At 38.5% G+C, this 15866-nt stretch overlaps 1 protein-coding gene across 4 annotated transcripts in view; it reads right to left on the minus strand.

Moving 5' to 3' along the window:
* The window catches only part of Oxr1 (oxidation resistance 1), a 414716-nt gene that overhangs the window by 263195 nt on the left and 135655 nt on the right, over nucleotides 1-15866 (minus strand). The window contains exon 3 of one of the 4 annotated variants that reach the window (XM_042264638.2): nucleotides 2620-2717. The exons of the other annotated variants lie outside the window; for them this stretch is intronic. Within the exon in view, the coding sequence (XP_042120572.1) occupies nucleotides 2620-2648 (29 nt within the window). The 5' untranslated portion in view covers nucleotides 2649-2717. The remainder of the gene's footprint in view (nucleotides 1-2619; nucleotides 2718-15866) is intronic. 4 annotated transcript variants of the gene reach the window in all.

Raw genomic sequence — 15866 nt, forward strand, 5'->3', positions numbered from 1 at the left:
CAAAGGGAATGGAAGGGAAAGACTTTTTCTACCATTAGTATGTCTGATAGTTCACCATAAAACATACCCTCTACTGCAAGATTCCTCTACTATTGAGAACAGAAGGTCTTTGGGTGTGAAAAGGGAGAACAAGATATTCCTATAGAGCTATAATGAAGATTGTGCTACATCTATTAGGATTAAGAACAAAATGTTTATCGGTGGCCATGGCATGTTTGGGTTCAACTGTCAAGGAAATACTGCTATTCACTTTTCAAATGAATCTGTTCTACCATGGCTTTTTGGTAACATGTAGGTGTAAGACCAGGCCACCTGTAAGACCATAATACCTAGATAATACTAAAGTTTCTAAAATTGCTGTCTACTTTAAGCACTATTAATGAAGTTCCACCTACAAGGAACACCACTATCAATCCCCTCTAGGACAAATACCACATCTATCTACATTTTACTGAACATGAAATGACATCAGTTGAGTAAAATTATGTTCATGCCTTCGGGTATGATCAATGCCCGTAAAACCTCCTTTAGCCTGTACTTTCATCTCTGCAGAGCGTAATGAGTTGCAAATTAGCAAGTTCTTGGAGATTTTATTCACTGAGTAGGCTAATGTGCAGAACTTTATTATATGTATATATAAAATGTCATTAGCATTGAACATGGTTACCTTCTTTCAATCTTATTCAACAGCTTTACTGGAAAGCTACTTACTATGAGATCATACTACAAAAGCAGTATGCCTAAATTTAGAATCCAGGTTTATGTATGTAACTGTCAAGCTCTTGTTCTTTTTCGTGTGTGTGTGTGTGTGTGTGTGTGTGTGTGTGTGTGTGTGTGTGTGTGTGTGTGATGTACTAGGGGCTCCTAACACTCTAGTATTTAAGCAATACTGCATCAGTAGCACCATGGCAGAGATATGGCACAGTATATAGATAATTGTTTTGGCACTAGGATGCTGATTTTTAATTCTTCAACTTGCTCTTTATTGACCAAAGACTGTTACTTATTCTCACAGGGCTTACTTGCAAAGGAAAATTATAAAACCTACTTCATATGGCAGCCCAGAAAACATGAGTACATTTCATTCAATTGCTACTAGAGACACTTTGGATGAATGACCTTGGTTTAGAAATAAAAGAATCAAGAGTATTCTCACTCTGGGTATAGTAGTCTATAATCCTAGCTTTTAGAAGGCAGAGGCAGAAGAATCAATGGCTGATGTCAGACTGAGCTGTATTGTAAGTTCCAGGCTAGTGTGGAATGCATCTGGAGACTCTGCATCAAAATAACCAAAAGTAATGTTGGTTGAGAAACTACAGTTTCCATGAAACATATCCTACATGATATAATGGGTATGTAATTTGAAAAAAGAATACGTTTACTGTATTTCTTTATTTAAATTAATATTTTAGGAGCTCCTTTATGTAAGCCACTATTGTGGACATGAAAAGTATATGTTGATATTTTTTAAAAAGAAAAGGGAGACAGAATATGAAGTTGAGTGGGTAAGAAGGTGGAGGAGATTTGGAAAGAGTTGAAGGAGGGAAAAGAATATGATCAAAAATAAGTTGTATGACATTTTCAAACTAAATAAAGTAAAAACTATTTTAACAGAAAGTCTTACCCAATGAAGACTTTACTATCACTGAAGAAGAGACAGTAGGCAGAAAACATGTACACACATCATAGACACATATGCAGATTCTGTCGTGGAGTGCCAAGTTTTATGTTGAATCTCAAAAAGGGCGTTTTATTGTTTGGGTACATTTTATTAGCAACAATGAATGAGAAACTTAAATTTTGTTTAAGGAATATACAATGATATTCATAGTGAGAAGAGGCATTAGTATGTATTTTGGCAGCATTAAGAGAGTACTTTAAGACCTCCTCTCTCTCCTCCATGGTCCCTTATCTTTTCCAGGTCTCTAAATTCATTTCCCCATGACTCAAATCTAAATACTAGAAACTGTGCTACACAGACAAGAGTGAGCAAGCAGTGCCTGCATTTCTGGGCTTGTGTTAACGCACTCATTGTAATTATTTTACAGCTCCATCATTTTTCTGTTAATTTTATAATGTGAGATCTATTTAGAGCTGAATAAAATTCCATTGTGTGTATAACGTATTTTCTCGACTCATTTCTCAGTTGATGCATAGCACATGGAGTCGGACGCCATTTTCTAGCTTTGTGAATACAGCAGCAATGAACATGGATGGGCATAAAGAGTCCTTTGGATATACTCCCAGGAATGGCATATCTGGATCTTATGGTAGATCTATTTCTAGGTTTTTGAGAAATTTCCAGACTGATTTCTACAGTGACTGTACTATTTATATTCCACCAACAATGTGTAAGGATTCCCTTTTCTCTATATCACGTACATGTGTTATCATTTCTAGACTTGATGATGGCCATTTGTATTGGGGTGAGGTAGAATCATACAACAATTTTCATCTGCATTTCCCTGATAGCTAAGGATGTTGAATACTTAAAAAAAAAGACATGTTTTTATTTATATTGTTAGGATTTTACACAATATATTTTAATCATATTCATTACTATAGTGTATTTGTGGTACCTCAAGATACCTTAAAATCAATTTGTCCTTTCAGACTTACTGGGGAAGAGCATGAAGATCTAAAAGCATTTTTCCTTGAGAGGTGGGTTCAGTATATCTTTGGCAGTTGACTATGTTATTCGCAAGACTTCATCTTTCCTATGATGGGGAGAGAGATGGAGAGATCAGCTCTAAGATATTCTGAGCTCTGCCTCTGCCTCACTTCTCAGCGTCTTCTGAATCTATAAAATAGGTAGCAACTTTGTTTCTGTAGAGGTAGGGTATCATTTTAAAAACATCAGACACTTGGAAGTAGGGAAAGGTAAGAGAAGTCTTACTCTTAGTGTTACAAAAAGATCAATAAGCTTTTCTTCCTAAAGCAGCTCTTAAAAGCAGGACACTTGAAAACAATACTAAATGCCTCCTCTCTTAGCTCTGGAATAAAGCAGACAGGTAATGAAAAGAGTCTACATTGAAGGGAGTATGGGGTAAAGATAACCCTTATTCCCATCTGCGCTAGGTGCTACCATAGTTTTTAGATGCCAGCTACTTTCACCGCATTTTTTCTTTCCTAAGATTAAACAAACTGAACCAGTCCATTAGTTTACATAACATATAAAATTCCTTCAACACTTTGCAAATGTCCTTTGATGTTTGAAAAAAATCTCTTTATTCTGCAAGAGATAACAGCTTCAGGAAAAGAGCTTACAGAGAACAAAAGACACCAACTCATTATGTAAATAGAAGTACTAAAATTCCATCCACATGCATACACACAGAAGAGCTACAAAAATTCTTCTATTCTTACTTTCAGCTTTATAGGGACATAAATTTCTATGGTCATCTATTCAAAGAAACAAGTTATTACAGAGATTACTGGAAAATGTTTACATTGAACACCCATAAACTTTAAATACAATGAAGAAGTAATAGGAGGCATAAATAAATTCTAACAGAATTTCAGTCATATTTCTTAGCAAAAATGAGAAATCCAAAAGTAGACTGGTTAAAAACTTCACCACACCCTGTGGAAGTTGGGGGAGGTAAGCACCATCATCGCGTGGGTGCGCAACACACACACACACACACACACACACACACACACACACACACACTGTTATGGTTTAGAGTGAAATGTTCTACAAACTCAACACTCAGTCTCCACCTGGGTGCTCTGCCTGGGGGACATTGTAGAGACTTTGCAACATGGAGTCTAACTGATGGCTAACTGATGGCTATAGAGCGCTGGTGTAGATCTTTGAGAGTCATGTCCTACTTTGCTTCCCGTCTAGTGCCCCCTGCTGTTCAGGGTCAAATGAGAAGCTACCAGTGCATACTCTGCCCACTACAGACTGAGCCACTCCTGAGCTGCCTTCTTAGCTAGGATGAACTAAAATTGCCTGAAAATGTTAGCAAGTTGACAGTTATATATAAAAATTGAAACTTTCAATATATCATCTATAATAAGCCAGAAAATGTTCTTTCCACTTCAGTGGCTTCTGTCAGATACTTGTCCAAGCAATGAGAAACAGAATTAATCTCATATGTGTTTGTTTGTATATATTCACATTTTGCTCTTCTTCAAAAAATGAAATTTAAAATATTCATATCATAAATTTTTCAATAAAGAAATCATTTGTTTCACCTGTTAGATTCCTTGCAGATATCTAAAAACTGTTAGAAGAAACCATTAACTATTGAGGGGTATAAAGTTCTGACTGGGCATCACCCTCTTCTCTTTGGGAGGGCAGAGGCTGAGGACTAGGATGCTGGGACTCACATTAGCTGTGTAGGAACTGTAAAGAAACTTCTTGTAGCAAAATAAATGTGAGCACATGTGGGTTGTAGAAAGATCACTTTGTACACAGAATGCTGAACAGTAGTTGTTTACACTGTAAAGATGTGTCCCTGCCTAAGGTACCTTCTGATTGCTTTAATGAAGAGCTAAATGACCAATAGCTAAGCAGAAGAGTTAAGTGGAACTTCTAGGCACAGAAAGGAAACTAGAGATGAATCTATTGGTGGGAGAGATGCCAGCCAGATGTGGAATGAGTCTGACAGACAGAATGGGATAGCAGTAGCAGCCATGTGGTACAATGTAGATTAATAAACATATGCATTCATTTAAGTTATAAGAACTAGTTGAAAACAAGCCTAAGCTAAAGGCCAAGATTTTTACAATTAATAATGAATCTTGGTGTCATTATTTGGGAGCTGGCTGGAGGGATAGAGAAAAGCCAAAATGTAAGCCACGACTCAACAACTAGAGCCCTCCCTAGGCCAGCGTGATAGCTGATGTTGGACTCAGCTACAAAGTGGTTATCAAGTTTAGCAAATTAGCACACTACATTTTTACTACAATCTTCTGGCTTCCTATGTATAAGGAATCTTTAAATACATACTCATGCTAGTTAGAATAAGCATTAATATTGAGGGGTCTTCCAAGGTAACCAATGGGCACATGTTCATACCAACTTCATGCCTTCCAAACATCTCATATACAAGACATGTATTTACCTGTGTGCATTTATGTTTTAATACAATGTCTTTATGTTTTTACTGAATGCTAAGTGTTTTTGATACTAAGAATGTATTTGTATCATTGCTATCGTCTGGATATGGGTTCCATGTACCTTCTAAATGTGCAGATGCTGGAAGCCAAGTTTCCGGTCTAGCAGAGTTGAGATAGGAGAATATTTAGGAGATGGGGCCAGGGCTGGAGAGATGGCCCAGTTGATAAAATGTCTGCCATGCAAGCATGTGTTCAGTGTAGATCTCTGACCTCTATACATACATATGTCCATGTAATTGCACAATAAGAACACATGGATAAATCAATGCACCATGCATGAACACACATACACAAAGAAACAAAAAAATTTGTGATTCAGTAGCTAGTGGAAAATAACCTGGTCATGTAGGAAGTGACTTTGGGACATATTAACACAACTCCCATGAGATTGGATTAGTTGTTGAGAGAATAGGTTGTTTGGGAGCCCAATCCCTTTCCTGTTTGGGCATGTGCTTTCTTCCATTTTCTTGTCATTTAGATGCCACCTGCAATGTGTTGTTTGCCAGAGACATGCAGACACAGCTGTCATGTTCATGCATCTCCACAACTATAAGATTTATAATGCCTTTCTTTTTTCAAAGTACCAGGCCTCGGGTAACTTGCCACAGAAACACAAAATAGATAACATATAGTGATGCAGTCATTCAATTTCCTTAACTGCAATCCTCTATATCACTCTAACACAATGAAAAACTATTCCTATACTCTAGATCAGTGGCTCTCAACCTGTTGGTTGCAACCCCTCTGGGGTCTCCAAAGACCACTGGAAAACACGGATAGTTACATTATGATTCATAACAGTAGCAAAATTACAGTTTTGAAGGAGCAAAAAAATAATTTTACAGTTGGGATTACCACAGCATTAGGAAGGTTGAGAACCACTGCTCTGGAGGACTTAGAAGTCTGGATACCTAAGTCTAGTATCCTCTATAATTTGTCATAAAGATCTTTCAATGAAGATACAGACAACCCCCAGGTCGAGGGTTATGATAATAACTGCAGTGGCAATAAATGCAGACAAGTAAACTCTCAATCTTTTCCAAGCTCCTCCTCCTATTTTCTTCACACGGAAGCTGGTGATGAAATATTGAGTCTCCTGAAGGCAAGGGTGTCCTGGGATCAAATTCTATCCAGTAAGAACAAATCAAAGAGTTCATTTCTTTAATGATGTCTTTAGACACCTATATGACCTTCTGTTTCCTCTTTCTAGATATTGTATGTGAGATAAATTCATAACTAGCATTTGTTTAACTCATTGTTTATTGATATACTGTCCAATACAGGAACCACTAGTCACCCCAGGTTGTACAATTTTTATTCATTAAAACTACATAAAGCAAAAAAAGGTTATTCAATAGTAGATACTGCAATTATAAAATATTCCCACTCTAGGATTTCCTATTAAAATGCAATGGTATAAACGCTATAGCTATTTGTAGTTCTCATCACATTAAGCCAATGGTGGCAAAATCTCAATCCCAGTGCCCAGGCCAAGCTGACACATTCTCAGTCATCTGATATTTATATTTATATAATTTTTTATATATACCTATTTATATATACCTATCAATACCAGGTAACTGATTTACCATTCGTCTTTCATCGAAATTTTTTCAAGAGTTTCCTGGAGGAGTAGCTGTCAGAACTCACCACTTCATGGCTCTTCTAAGCAGCTCCGTTATGTCTGTCACCACATTTACCTCCTAACAACCCAATGAGGTGGGTACTATCATTGTCCCATCTAAGGATGAGGAGAGCAAAGCAAGTCTTTGGAGGTACACAAGCATTCATTTTATCCCTCTCTTTTGCAGCTAAAAATGCTGCCCAGTGGCAAAACCCCACACCAAGCCAGTATGTTCCAATTCAAAAGCCTAATTATTCCTCTAACAAGTTGAAATAATGGGGAAATGCACAGAAGAAATAGCTGCATGGCTTGGCTTGCTCACTAGGCAGCTCAAGAGGAGCAAGATCTATTTAGAAGCATCGTGAGATGAGCTCATTTACCTGCCAGAACACATCCAACTAAGTTTCTCGTTTTCTTCTCGAGTATACCGTAGCTACAATCCAGAATACAGAAACAGCTCCTGAAATAAAGGCCCAGTCATTTGAGTGACAGCTCCAAGACAGACTTCCCGAGATCATGGCAACACGGTAGTGTGGGTGCAAGGACAGCTGATGACTGGAGTTGAGGCTGGGCCTTGTATCTGAGGATATTCATCACAGGATAAACTGTGGGTTAGTGATAAGCACTGTGGTTCTGCTTGAAATGTTTTCCTTTGCTCATTTTTATCTAGCTAGGGGGTATTTTAATTGATTATAATAAGGAATTAGCTTCCAGACAATTAGTTGATTTGTTGCAGGAATAACAAATGAGAAGGTGGCTTAGAAGCCCACATTATGATCCAGGAGGCTGGTCAGACCAGAACTAATAGTATAGACTTCTGAAGTCAGAGGTATCTAACATCCTCAGACATACTGGATACTTACACTAGCCAGCCAGGGCAGCATCTCCTGACTAATGCCAAACAGCATTCTGACCTTCTCTCTTCTAGGCACCATGGAGATCAGTTGTCTGCTAACAGGTTTCTATAAGACTAAATGCCCACATAATGACCTAAGTTTAGAACAATGAGTGGTTAAGAGCGTTGATTCTGGAGTCAAAAATATTTAAGTACTAGCTGTCTAGAGCAATAGAGTGTTACTGCCAAGTCCTAGAATGCTTAGTTCTAAATGGGACATCTGCATATCTATATCACACACCCCCACCTTCCTCCAAAGCTCAGGAACTACTGTAGAAGAGGGGTCAGAACCACTCTAAGAGGTAGAAGTGGTAGATGACTATAATAAAAGTTTTCCAGATATAATGGGACGGTTGAGCATACGAACTCACAATGGTGACAACTGGTGAAAAGCCTAAGTCCTGCTCAAGCTCAGGACAGACAAAACTTCATGAAGTCTGCCCCTGAGGACCTATTGTCAACTGATAACTGCTGGGAGGGAGAGTCAATAGTCTATCGGTTTGTTTTGAGTTTTTGTTTGTTTTAAAGGTGTGATCCCTTGTAGACAGACCACACTCCAGTGGATGGCTACACACACAAGACCATGTGGGCCTCACAAATTTTGCCTGATGGGGTTTTTAAAAGGTGAGAAGGAAGGACATACAGTTAGTTTGATAGGTGGATCTGCTAGGAGTGGAGGGCTGAGTATGACAGTGTGACATTCTGAAAAAAGTCTAACAGGTAAAGGACTCAAGTGCCATCTTACCAAGTCATCATGCTCTTGAGTACCTTACCTATTAGGTCTCTCTTTGTAAAACTGGAAACTAAGACAATAACATGAGACATCTCAGGGAGTTGTGAGCACTGAATGTATGCTCTAAAACAGCTCTAGACTTAGAACTAAGATTAAAAGTAAGTCTTAGTTGACCAAATATATTAGTATAGAATATTTATTATATGAATATAAAATATATTAGGAGAGAATGATATATTTTGTGGTGTTAGGAAATTTATAAAGTATATGGTCATTATTACAGAAGTTTCTACAGACTAATACACATATATGGGCTTCAATTCATAACCACTTTTTTCTCTGTGTTGAATTTTTAAAGGAAAATAGCTTAAAATTGCCAAATCTGATTCAGTCTGGCTTTCTCATGTAGGCGATCTATAGCCCATCTTACACATTTTGTTTTGTCTCCTGATACCGTTCTACAAAACTCATAGATGTTTATATTTAAAGGGATGTTTTTAGTCAGTCATTTTTCCATGTCTTCCTGCTGTAGAGAGTTAAGTGTTCTGGGTTACTCTAAAAACTAGCTTCAACACTGCAAACGAAGTTCAAATTCCTGTATACGTGTTCATGTAAGACTCAACTGCCTTTTTGCTGAATAAATGCTTATATGTTAAGTCTCATTTATATGTTAGTATCTACTGTGCTTGGAGATATAGTCATAAGATAAAATAAATGGATACATTCATACTATTGCAGTTAGTGAGAAAAATAAAGTCCAGATTACTGAAAAACCACTGACCTGCTCCATTAAAAAAAAAAAAAAAAAGGAGTGGAGGACAGGAGGGAGACTGAGGTTTATTCCCCAGTCATCCAGAGACAAGAGGGCTAAGGAAGGATATGAACCATTCCTGTATGGAGGGGCCTTCTGCTGCCCCAGCAGGCATAAACATGGTCTCTCTGGCTCGATGGCATTTCAGCTCCCCATGCCTCCAGCAATGTAATCAGCTCATCTATCATCGGTTAGCTTTTGAGCCAACAGGCTATTGACTGGTTCCAGACTCCAGGGACTGAGATGTTCTTTCCAGATCTGCTGACAGACCCATGCTGTGACCTTGAACAAGCCCAGACAACACTCAGTGCCTCAGGCCCTCTCTGTAAATAGAGGATAAGAAATAGCCTGCCACACTTCTGCTTCACTAGCTCATTAGAAGACAGGAAGAGCTCATCCTTTCAGGTCAATGTGAGCTCACTGGAAGATGCTTGCTCCTCGTGAGGTATTTTCTCAACCACAGTGCTAAGGGACTGAAGCAAGAGCTTTCCACTCCTTGCAAAGTCCCTGATATTTCATTACCCAAAATGTCACCTGCAAATTCATCATCAAACATGTAAATGTGAACATTCCCATAGAACCAATGATATCATGGATGGAACAGGAGCTTCCTATATTTACTGAGAATTGTCCTATAAAATTGGTTTATTGTTTTTGTTTTGCTTTTATTTTGAGACACTCTCAGTTCTGTAGCCCAGGCTGTCTTCAAACTCCCAATCATCCTACCTTAGCCCCCAAGTACCGGGGTTACAAGTGTGCACCATAGGAATCTTGTATTTTTTTATCCTTGTGTGCTTTGGTTCCGAGCATGTTTCCAAAATTAGAAATAATTTATCCTCTGAGATCTAATATAGCATGCACTGGCTACTAAAAAATTTAACCATTGACAGCATTCCAGTGATTTCTTCCTACCTCTGTAGCTGCAGATTCACACACATGTTACATATATGAACGTAGCTTTAAATCCACAGCTTCCTACCATTGGATCTCCCAATCAAAGTGCATGTGGTTTTATGGCTTCAAAACCTCTTCCTTGCTCATATCATGCATTTAAACCCACAAGGAAACTTAAAGCATTTTCTGTGAACTGCAACAATTTTGTAGGTATTATACATGGTAAGAACAGAAATTCTGATAAAGGAGCTAAAAAAAGACACAATTTGAAATGACTTAAGCTGTTACTTTCTTAATCATGCCTGAAATAAATGAATTCCTATAGGTTTTGAAGTCTGAATTGGCAGGTAATTGATTTTGGAAAACACGTTTAATAAACCCTAAATGTATTCGAGTGAGAAACTTGAGAAAACTGCGTTTTCTCTTACTTACATGATTCTGTCATCTTTGCGTCACAGTGGCATTCCAACAGCTGTGACCAGTGGAACATTCAACCAACTGCAGCCCCCATGTTAGGCAGAGTATACTAATTATCATCTAATCCCTTTATGGTCTCATAACACAGGTCATACTGTCATCTTTTTCCAGATAAGCTGGTACAAGGCAGACTCGGAACTCAATTCAGAACACAGATTTAAGATACTAAAAAGATTCGCTAAGAAGGCAGATATCCTCCTGATGTGCTGTCTTCCTAAGTCTCATTTTATAACCCACTTCCTCCTTAGGTTTCCATCCTGCCTCTTTGTAATGTGAACTGCAGTGTTGATGGTTAACGTTAACTCTAGGAGAAAACCTGCTGATCCCTGAGCCAAAGCTCCACCTAGTCTTTCCAGCCACAAAACGCCAAATCGCTCAATGAACTAAAATCTGGAAGCTGACTCTCTAGGTTTCCATTCAGAAACAACACATGGCCAAGTACGAACGGAAGGCACAAGCACGCCTTCCATCCGCTGGGTCTGCCACGCTCTGGTGGATGGCCACATACCCATGTGCATATGGGCAGCACTAATTGGACTCAGTGGGCAATAAAGAGCAAAAGTGGGGGCCAAGAAAGTGAGAAGAGGACATAGGGGGTGTAAGGGAGGAGCTGAAGGGGAGCAAAGGGGATAAGATTAAATCCATTACATACGTGAATTAAATTTTCAAACAATAATATATTAAAAATCATGGACTGGGAGAGCTTTTAATGGACTCTTGGTCAGATCTGGGCACTGCTGCCCACCTCAAACTTGCTAGACTTCCTCCGATTGTGAGATGGAGACACAGCAACAGTACCCTGGGGTTTTCCTATTTGCCGTGTGCTTTGACAATGACTCTGCTTTTGTTATCTCATTGAATCTCACAGGTTATAATTAGTACCATTATTACCCTTCTTGGATAAATAAAAGAACCTCACCTGACTCCTTAAGCCTTTTAAATGTGTCACTTTTAGTCAAATGGCCATTTTTTTCCTTCAAAGAAATATCAATGGGTAGTCACAGTGATTGGTGGCTTTGTCAGAAATTCGGAGTTATTAGTTTAAATTGCAATAGAGGAATCTTAATTCCCCCTGGTTTGGGGTGTTAACAGTACCGACTTGGGTCCTGTTAGTTGAATGTGGCTTCTGTCAACAATCTCAGGTCTAGGGAAGGAGGAGTAGGAGATGCATGGCCAAGGCCTGGCTCAGTTCCATAGTGAGATTTCTGTCTCAAAGCATCACAACGAAATGCCATCAAAATGAGTCTAGCTCTGCTATTCACCTCTCCTTCTTTTAGTCATTCTTTTCTTTCTTTCCTTTTTTCTTTCTTTTTTGAGACAGAGTTTCTCTGTTTTGATAGGCTGGCCTCAAAGTCAGAGATCAGCCTGGCTCTGCTTTAGTCATTTTTCATCTCCTACCCTGGTATCTGTTTGTGTCTGCCTCTCTTTGCCATCCTCCAAACTTCCTTAGAATTATAATAGTGCAGGGGCTGAAGAGACCGCTCACCACTTACAACCATATCCTGCTCTTGGAAATGACCTGAGTTTGGTTGCCAGCACCCGCTTTGGGCTGCTCACAGCTTCCTGTAACTCCAGCTTCCGAGGATCGAGTGCTCTTGTCTGCCACTCCCATGTACAAACCCACATAGTTGAAAAACACATAAATAAATTAAAACATCATTTTCTAATTACAAAGGCACAGAGGAGGAGTTTGCTGGTTCTTACATAACCTGTTCTTTCACTAAGATACACTATTTATCCATGATAGCATTTGAAATACGTCGGGGGTGGGGAGCTGAAATTTCAATATCGTCTTGTCATCAACATTAGCTGCTAAATCAAACTGTGGATAATACGATGACATCTTCCTGTTTGGCAAGCACCTTAATGCCAATAAAAGATGGCACAACATCATTGCAAGTATTAAGACAGATGGTGATAGATTTTAGGCCTAAGAAAACTCACAAAGAACATTGAATATTTACAAAGAAGAAGAGGTTTTAAAATTGTGCCAAGTAAATTGTAGTACTGCTCAAGCCACTTCAGCAGGGTGTCATTGTAGGGAAGTAGGCTCTGAAAAGACACGTCACCTGTCACTGCAGATATTTGTGTTTCCAGGAGTTTCCACTCCAGTGCAAAGGCTGACTGGGAGTAAATCTAGCCATCAACGCTCACAGTAATCAGCTTGCTAAGTCTGCAGCACAGCCTTTGGCTTTGGCTCAGCAGTTGGCCTAGGGTTATAAACTGTACTATTTATTAAGTCTTATTAAGACCGCTGTCAGCTGTAATCATATTGCTTCTCCACACAAAACCCTGAGTGGCTCCCTGCTGCCTCTCTAATTAGGTCTATACTCCTTCTCTTGGCATTCAAAAGTCCTTTACAATTTGTCAATAGCCCTTCCTTCCCAGTTCTGACCACTCTTCCAAAGGTAGCTCTGGCATACTCAAACCTAACTTGTTTCCAGACACCCTTTCTGATTTCTGTCCTGTACCTGTGTGGGTTCATTCACAGAATTCTGTGATCCTCTGCTGCTAGTCCATGGCCACTCTTCTGTCTACATGAGCAAAGCTTTGCAAGCTTTCCAGACGTATTTCAAAAGTGTGTTGTACACTACAGAATTGAAGTGGTTCGGTTGGTAGAGATACTGGCTTTAGGTAAAAGAGTTCGTATTTTCCCCTTGCTAGGTGACCTGGGATATGCTATACAGGACTCTACTTCTAATCCCTCTGCCGTGATGTCCAGGGAATGGTAAAATAAACTAGCTAACGTAGCTGCCTTCCTCTTCCATGATCTCTCCAACTCAACATGATGTCTTCCCTCTTGAGATTCCATGTGGTGGAAACCATTCTTGCTCTGTCACTTGGGAGAGGCACATGGCCTCTTGGTGCTGAGCACACTGGAAATATAAACCCTCCTGTGAGTGATACATTATCAGTGATAACTTTCCAAGTCAAATAGGAATGAACCACAAATCCCATAAAACAAAGTTCCAAGTATAACAAATAATATCACACTATGTTCCCAAATTTAACAACTCCTTATTCTGACTAAAATAGTACCATTAGTTGAGAAAATAAGCACAGTATAATAGTAACAACACATTATAGTAGAATAAATAAATGAAAAGCAAATAAGTCACTAGATGTATTCTAATATTATTTTGGCATTTACCATGCTAAATTTACTATAAAGTTGGTCAGCTTTTGAAAACTAGAAAATACACAATTATGAATATCTTCTAGAATATATGAAGCTAAAAAAGAATCTAATTATTATCTTTCACCCAATCTATTTAATCTTTTAATGTTGCTGAAAATTTGCTTTATTGGCCTTATACAATTTAACATATTCAACGATCACTAAGTATATCTAGAGTATTTCACATCATTAAGGATTTTTGGAGTCTTAAGGAGTTCAATAACCAGAGCATCAAAATTTTAAAAAATCCCAGAGTCCTGGAAGGTGCTGTTAGTGAGAGAGGTCTATGGGAAACACAACAGGACACCAAGGCTCAGTTGTCTGAATTTGCACCAAATCCATATTTTAGCCTAATATCAAATGAATGCATACTCAGAATCATTTTAAGGCCAAAGCCAAACTCCCAAATTATCATAAAAGGAGATAACTAATAGCAAGAGTCAAATAAGATAAATGTAACATGTTAATAAGATTCTAGAAAAATAAAGCATATATTTAACATTATATGAAGACAAAAATGAACTTTGATAGAAACTCATTTTTTTTCAGTTATTTGCAAATATATATTTGTCAGTCACAGTCAATCAAATAGATTAACTAGTGTGTCATCAAAATGCAGGTAAGTATTCAAAAGATTTAGGGAAAAGCCCATGCTACTCATCAGCGTCTGTAACACACCGAGTACCAGCATTCTCTTCACAGGGCAGTATATATAAATGGGACCATAGAAATAATAAGCACATATGGCACTATGCTACAATGTTCTATAACTACATTGATTTATAGATGTGAAAATGATTTTTCTCATTTAAACAATACATTATCTATTTTACTTCTTTCATGAAAGTCAAAAAAAGAACATGAAGATAACCACTCCAGGTACTTATAGGAACTGAAGTTGAGGTAGTTCACTTAACCAATGGCAGTGTTGTCTCAGTTTATCTGACATGACTAGGATGTCATTTCATAGCAGAGTGCTGGGTATAAAAATCTCTTGATACCTTGCGTACTCTACCTTGAAAAACAATAATGACTGTCCAGGAACTCTCTGTGCCAAAGGAAATTAGGTTATGGAAAATGATGCGAACACAGATGGAGTCTACTTAATTCTAAGTCTGGAATCCGGTACATGGTTGTATTTGGTGACGAATTTGAGAGATTTCTGCAAACTGCTTCCAAGAATGGGTCTTAAATAGTCTTCATGTTTACAACTCACATGGAGAGCTCAATGAATTTCACAACCAGCCCCAGGAACACATTTCTCCAGCCACTATCTGAAGGTCAGAAGGTCGGCTAGGATTCCTGTGGGGCGTTACCCACCAACCCCACAGGTCCCCAGAGTTTTCTTGAGTGCAAGTAGCAGGAAATATTAGATAGACAGATTTAGATTGTGGAGATAAACAGATAGAAAATAAAGGACAGCCTTGAAAGGGCCTGGAACCTATTCTAACAAGCCCTGACTGTCTCTGCCCCAGAGTATTTATAGAAATGCCAAGGGGTGGAGCAAAAGATCTCCCCCCAGCACAGCCAAGTGCAGACCATCTCAGACACCTGCACTCAGGCCCATGGTCCTAATCAACCTTTCTATGCAGACCTGCTGAGTAAAGCCACAAGGAACCTGAAAACAGGCTCCCATAGATTCCTGGGATTGAGCTCTGTACATTGTCAAACAGTGTCAAGAAAGAAACATACAAAAGGCCAAAGACAGCATGGTTGGCAGAGTAAAAGGTATCAGAGAAAAAGAGAAATACAGATTCATATGCAAAAAATCACTACTACTTCCTAAGAACTGTGAGAATTGATACCAGTAGTTAGAATATAAAACCACAAGTCATTATTTTTAGTATTTACTGTTACTATATATTGGGCATATCCTAAGAATTATATAAATATTTTCATTTTCAATCATCTCCCTAATCCTGCAAGGTTTATTCTGACTTTTTTTCTCTATTTGTTTGCTGAGAATCTGAAAAGATTAAAATTAAAACGTCATGGTGCTACTATCTTATACTGATAAACTGTCCATACATTACATGTTCTAGTTTATTGAGCATTTCCTTGATTAGCTCAGCCACACCTTGGGTTTTTAGCTCACAGAGAGAATTTCCTCTCTTTGTTATGTTC

This window comes from Peromyscus maniculatus, chromosome 20 (genome assembly GCF_049852395.1).
Source record: "Peromyscus maniculatus bairdii isolate BWxNUB_F1_BW_parent chromosome 20, HU_Pman_BW_mat_3.1, whole genome shotgun sequence".
Classification (NCBI taxonomy): domain Eukaryota; kingdom Metazoa; phylum Chordata; class Mammalia; order Rodentia; family Cricetidae; genus Peromyscus; species Peromyscus maniculatus.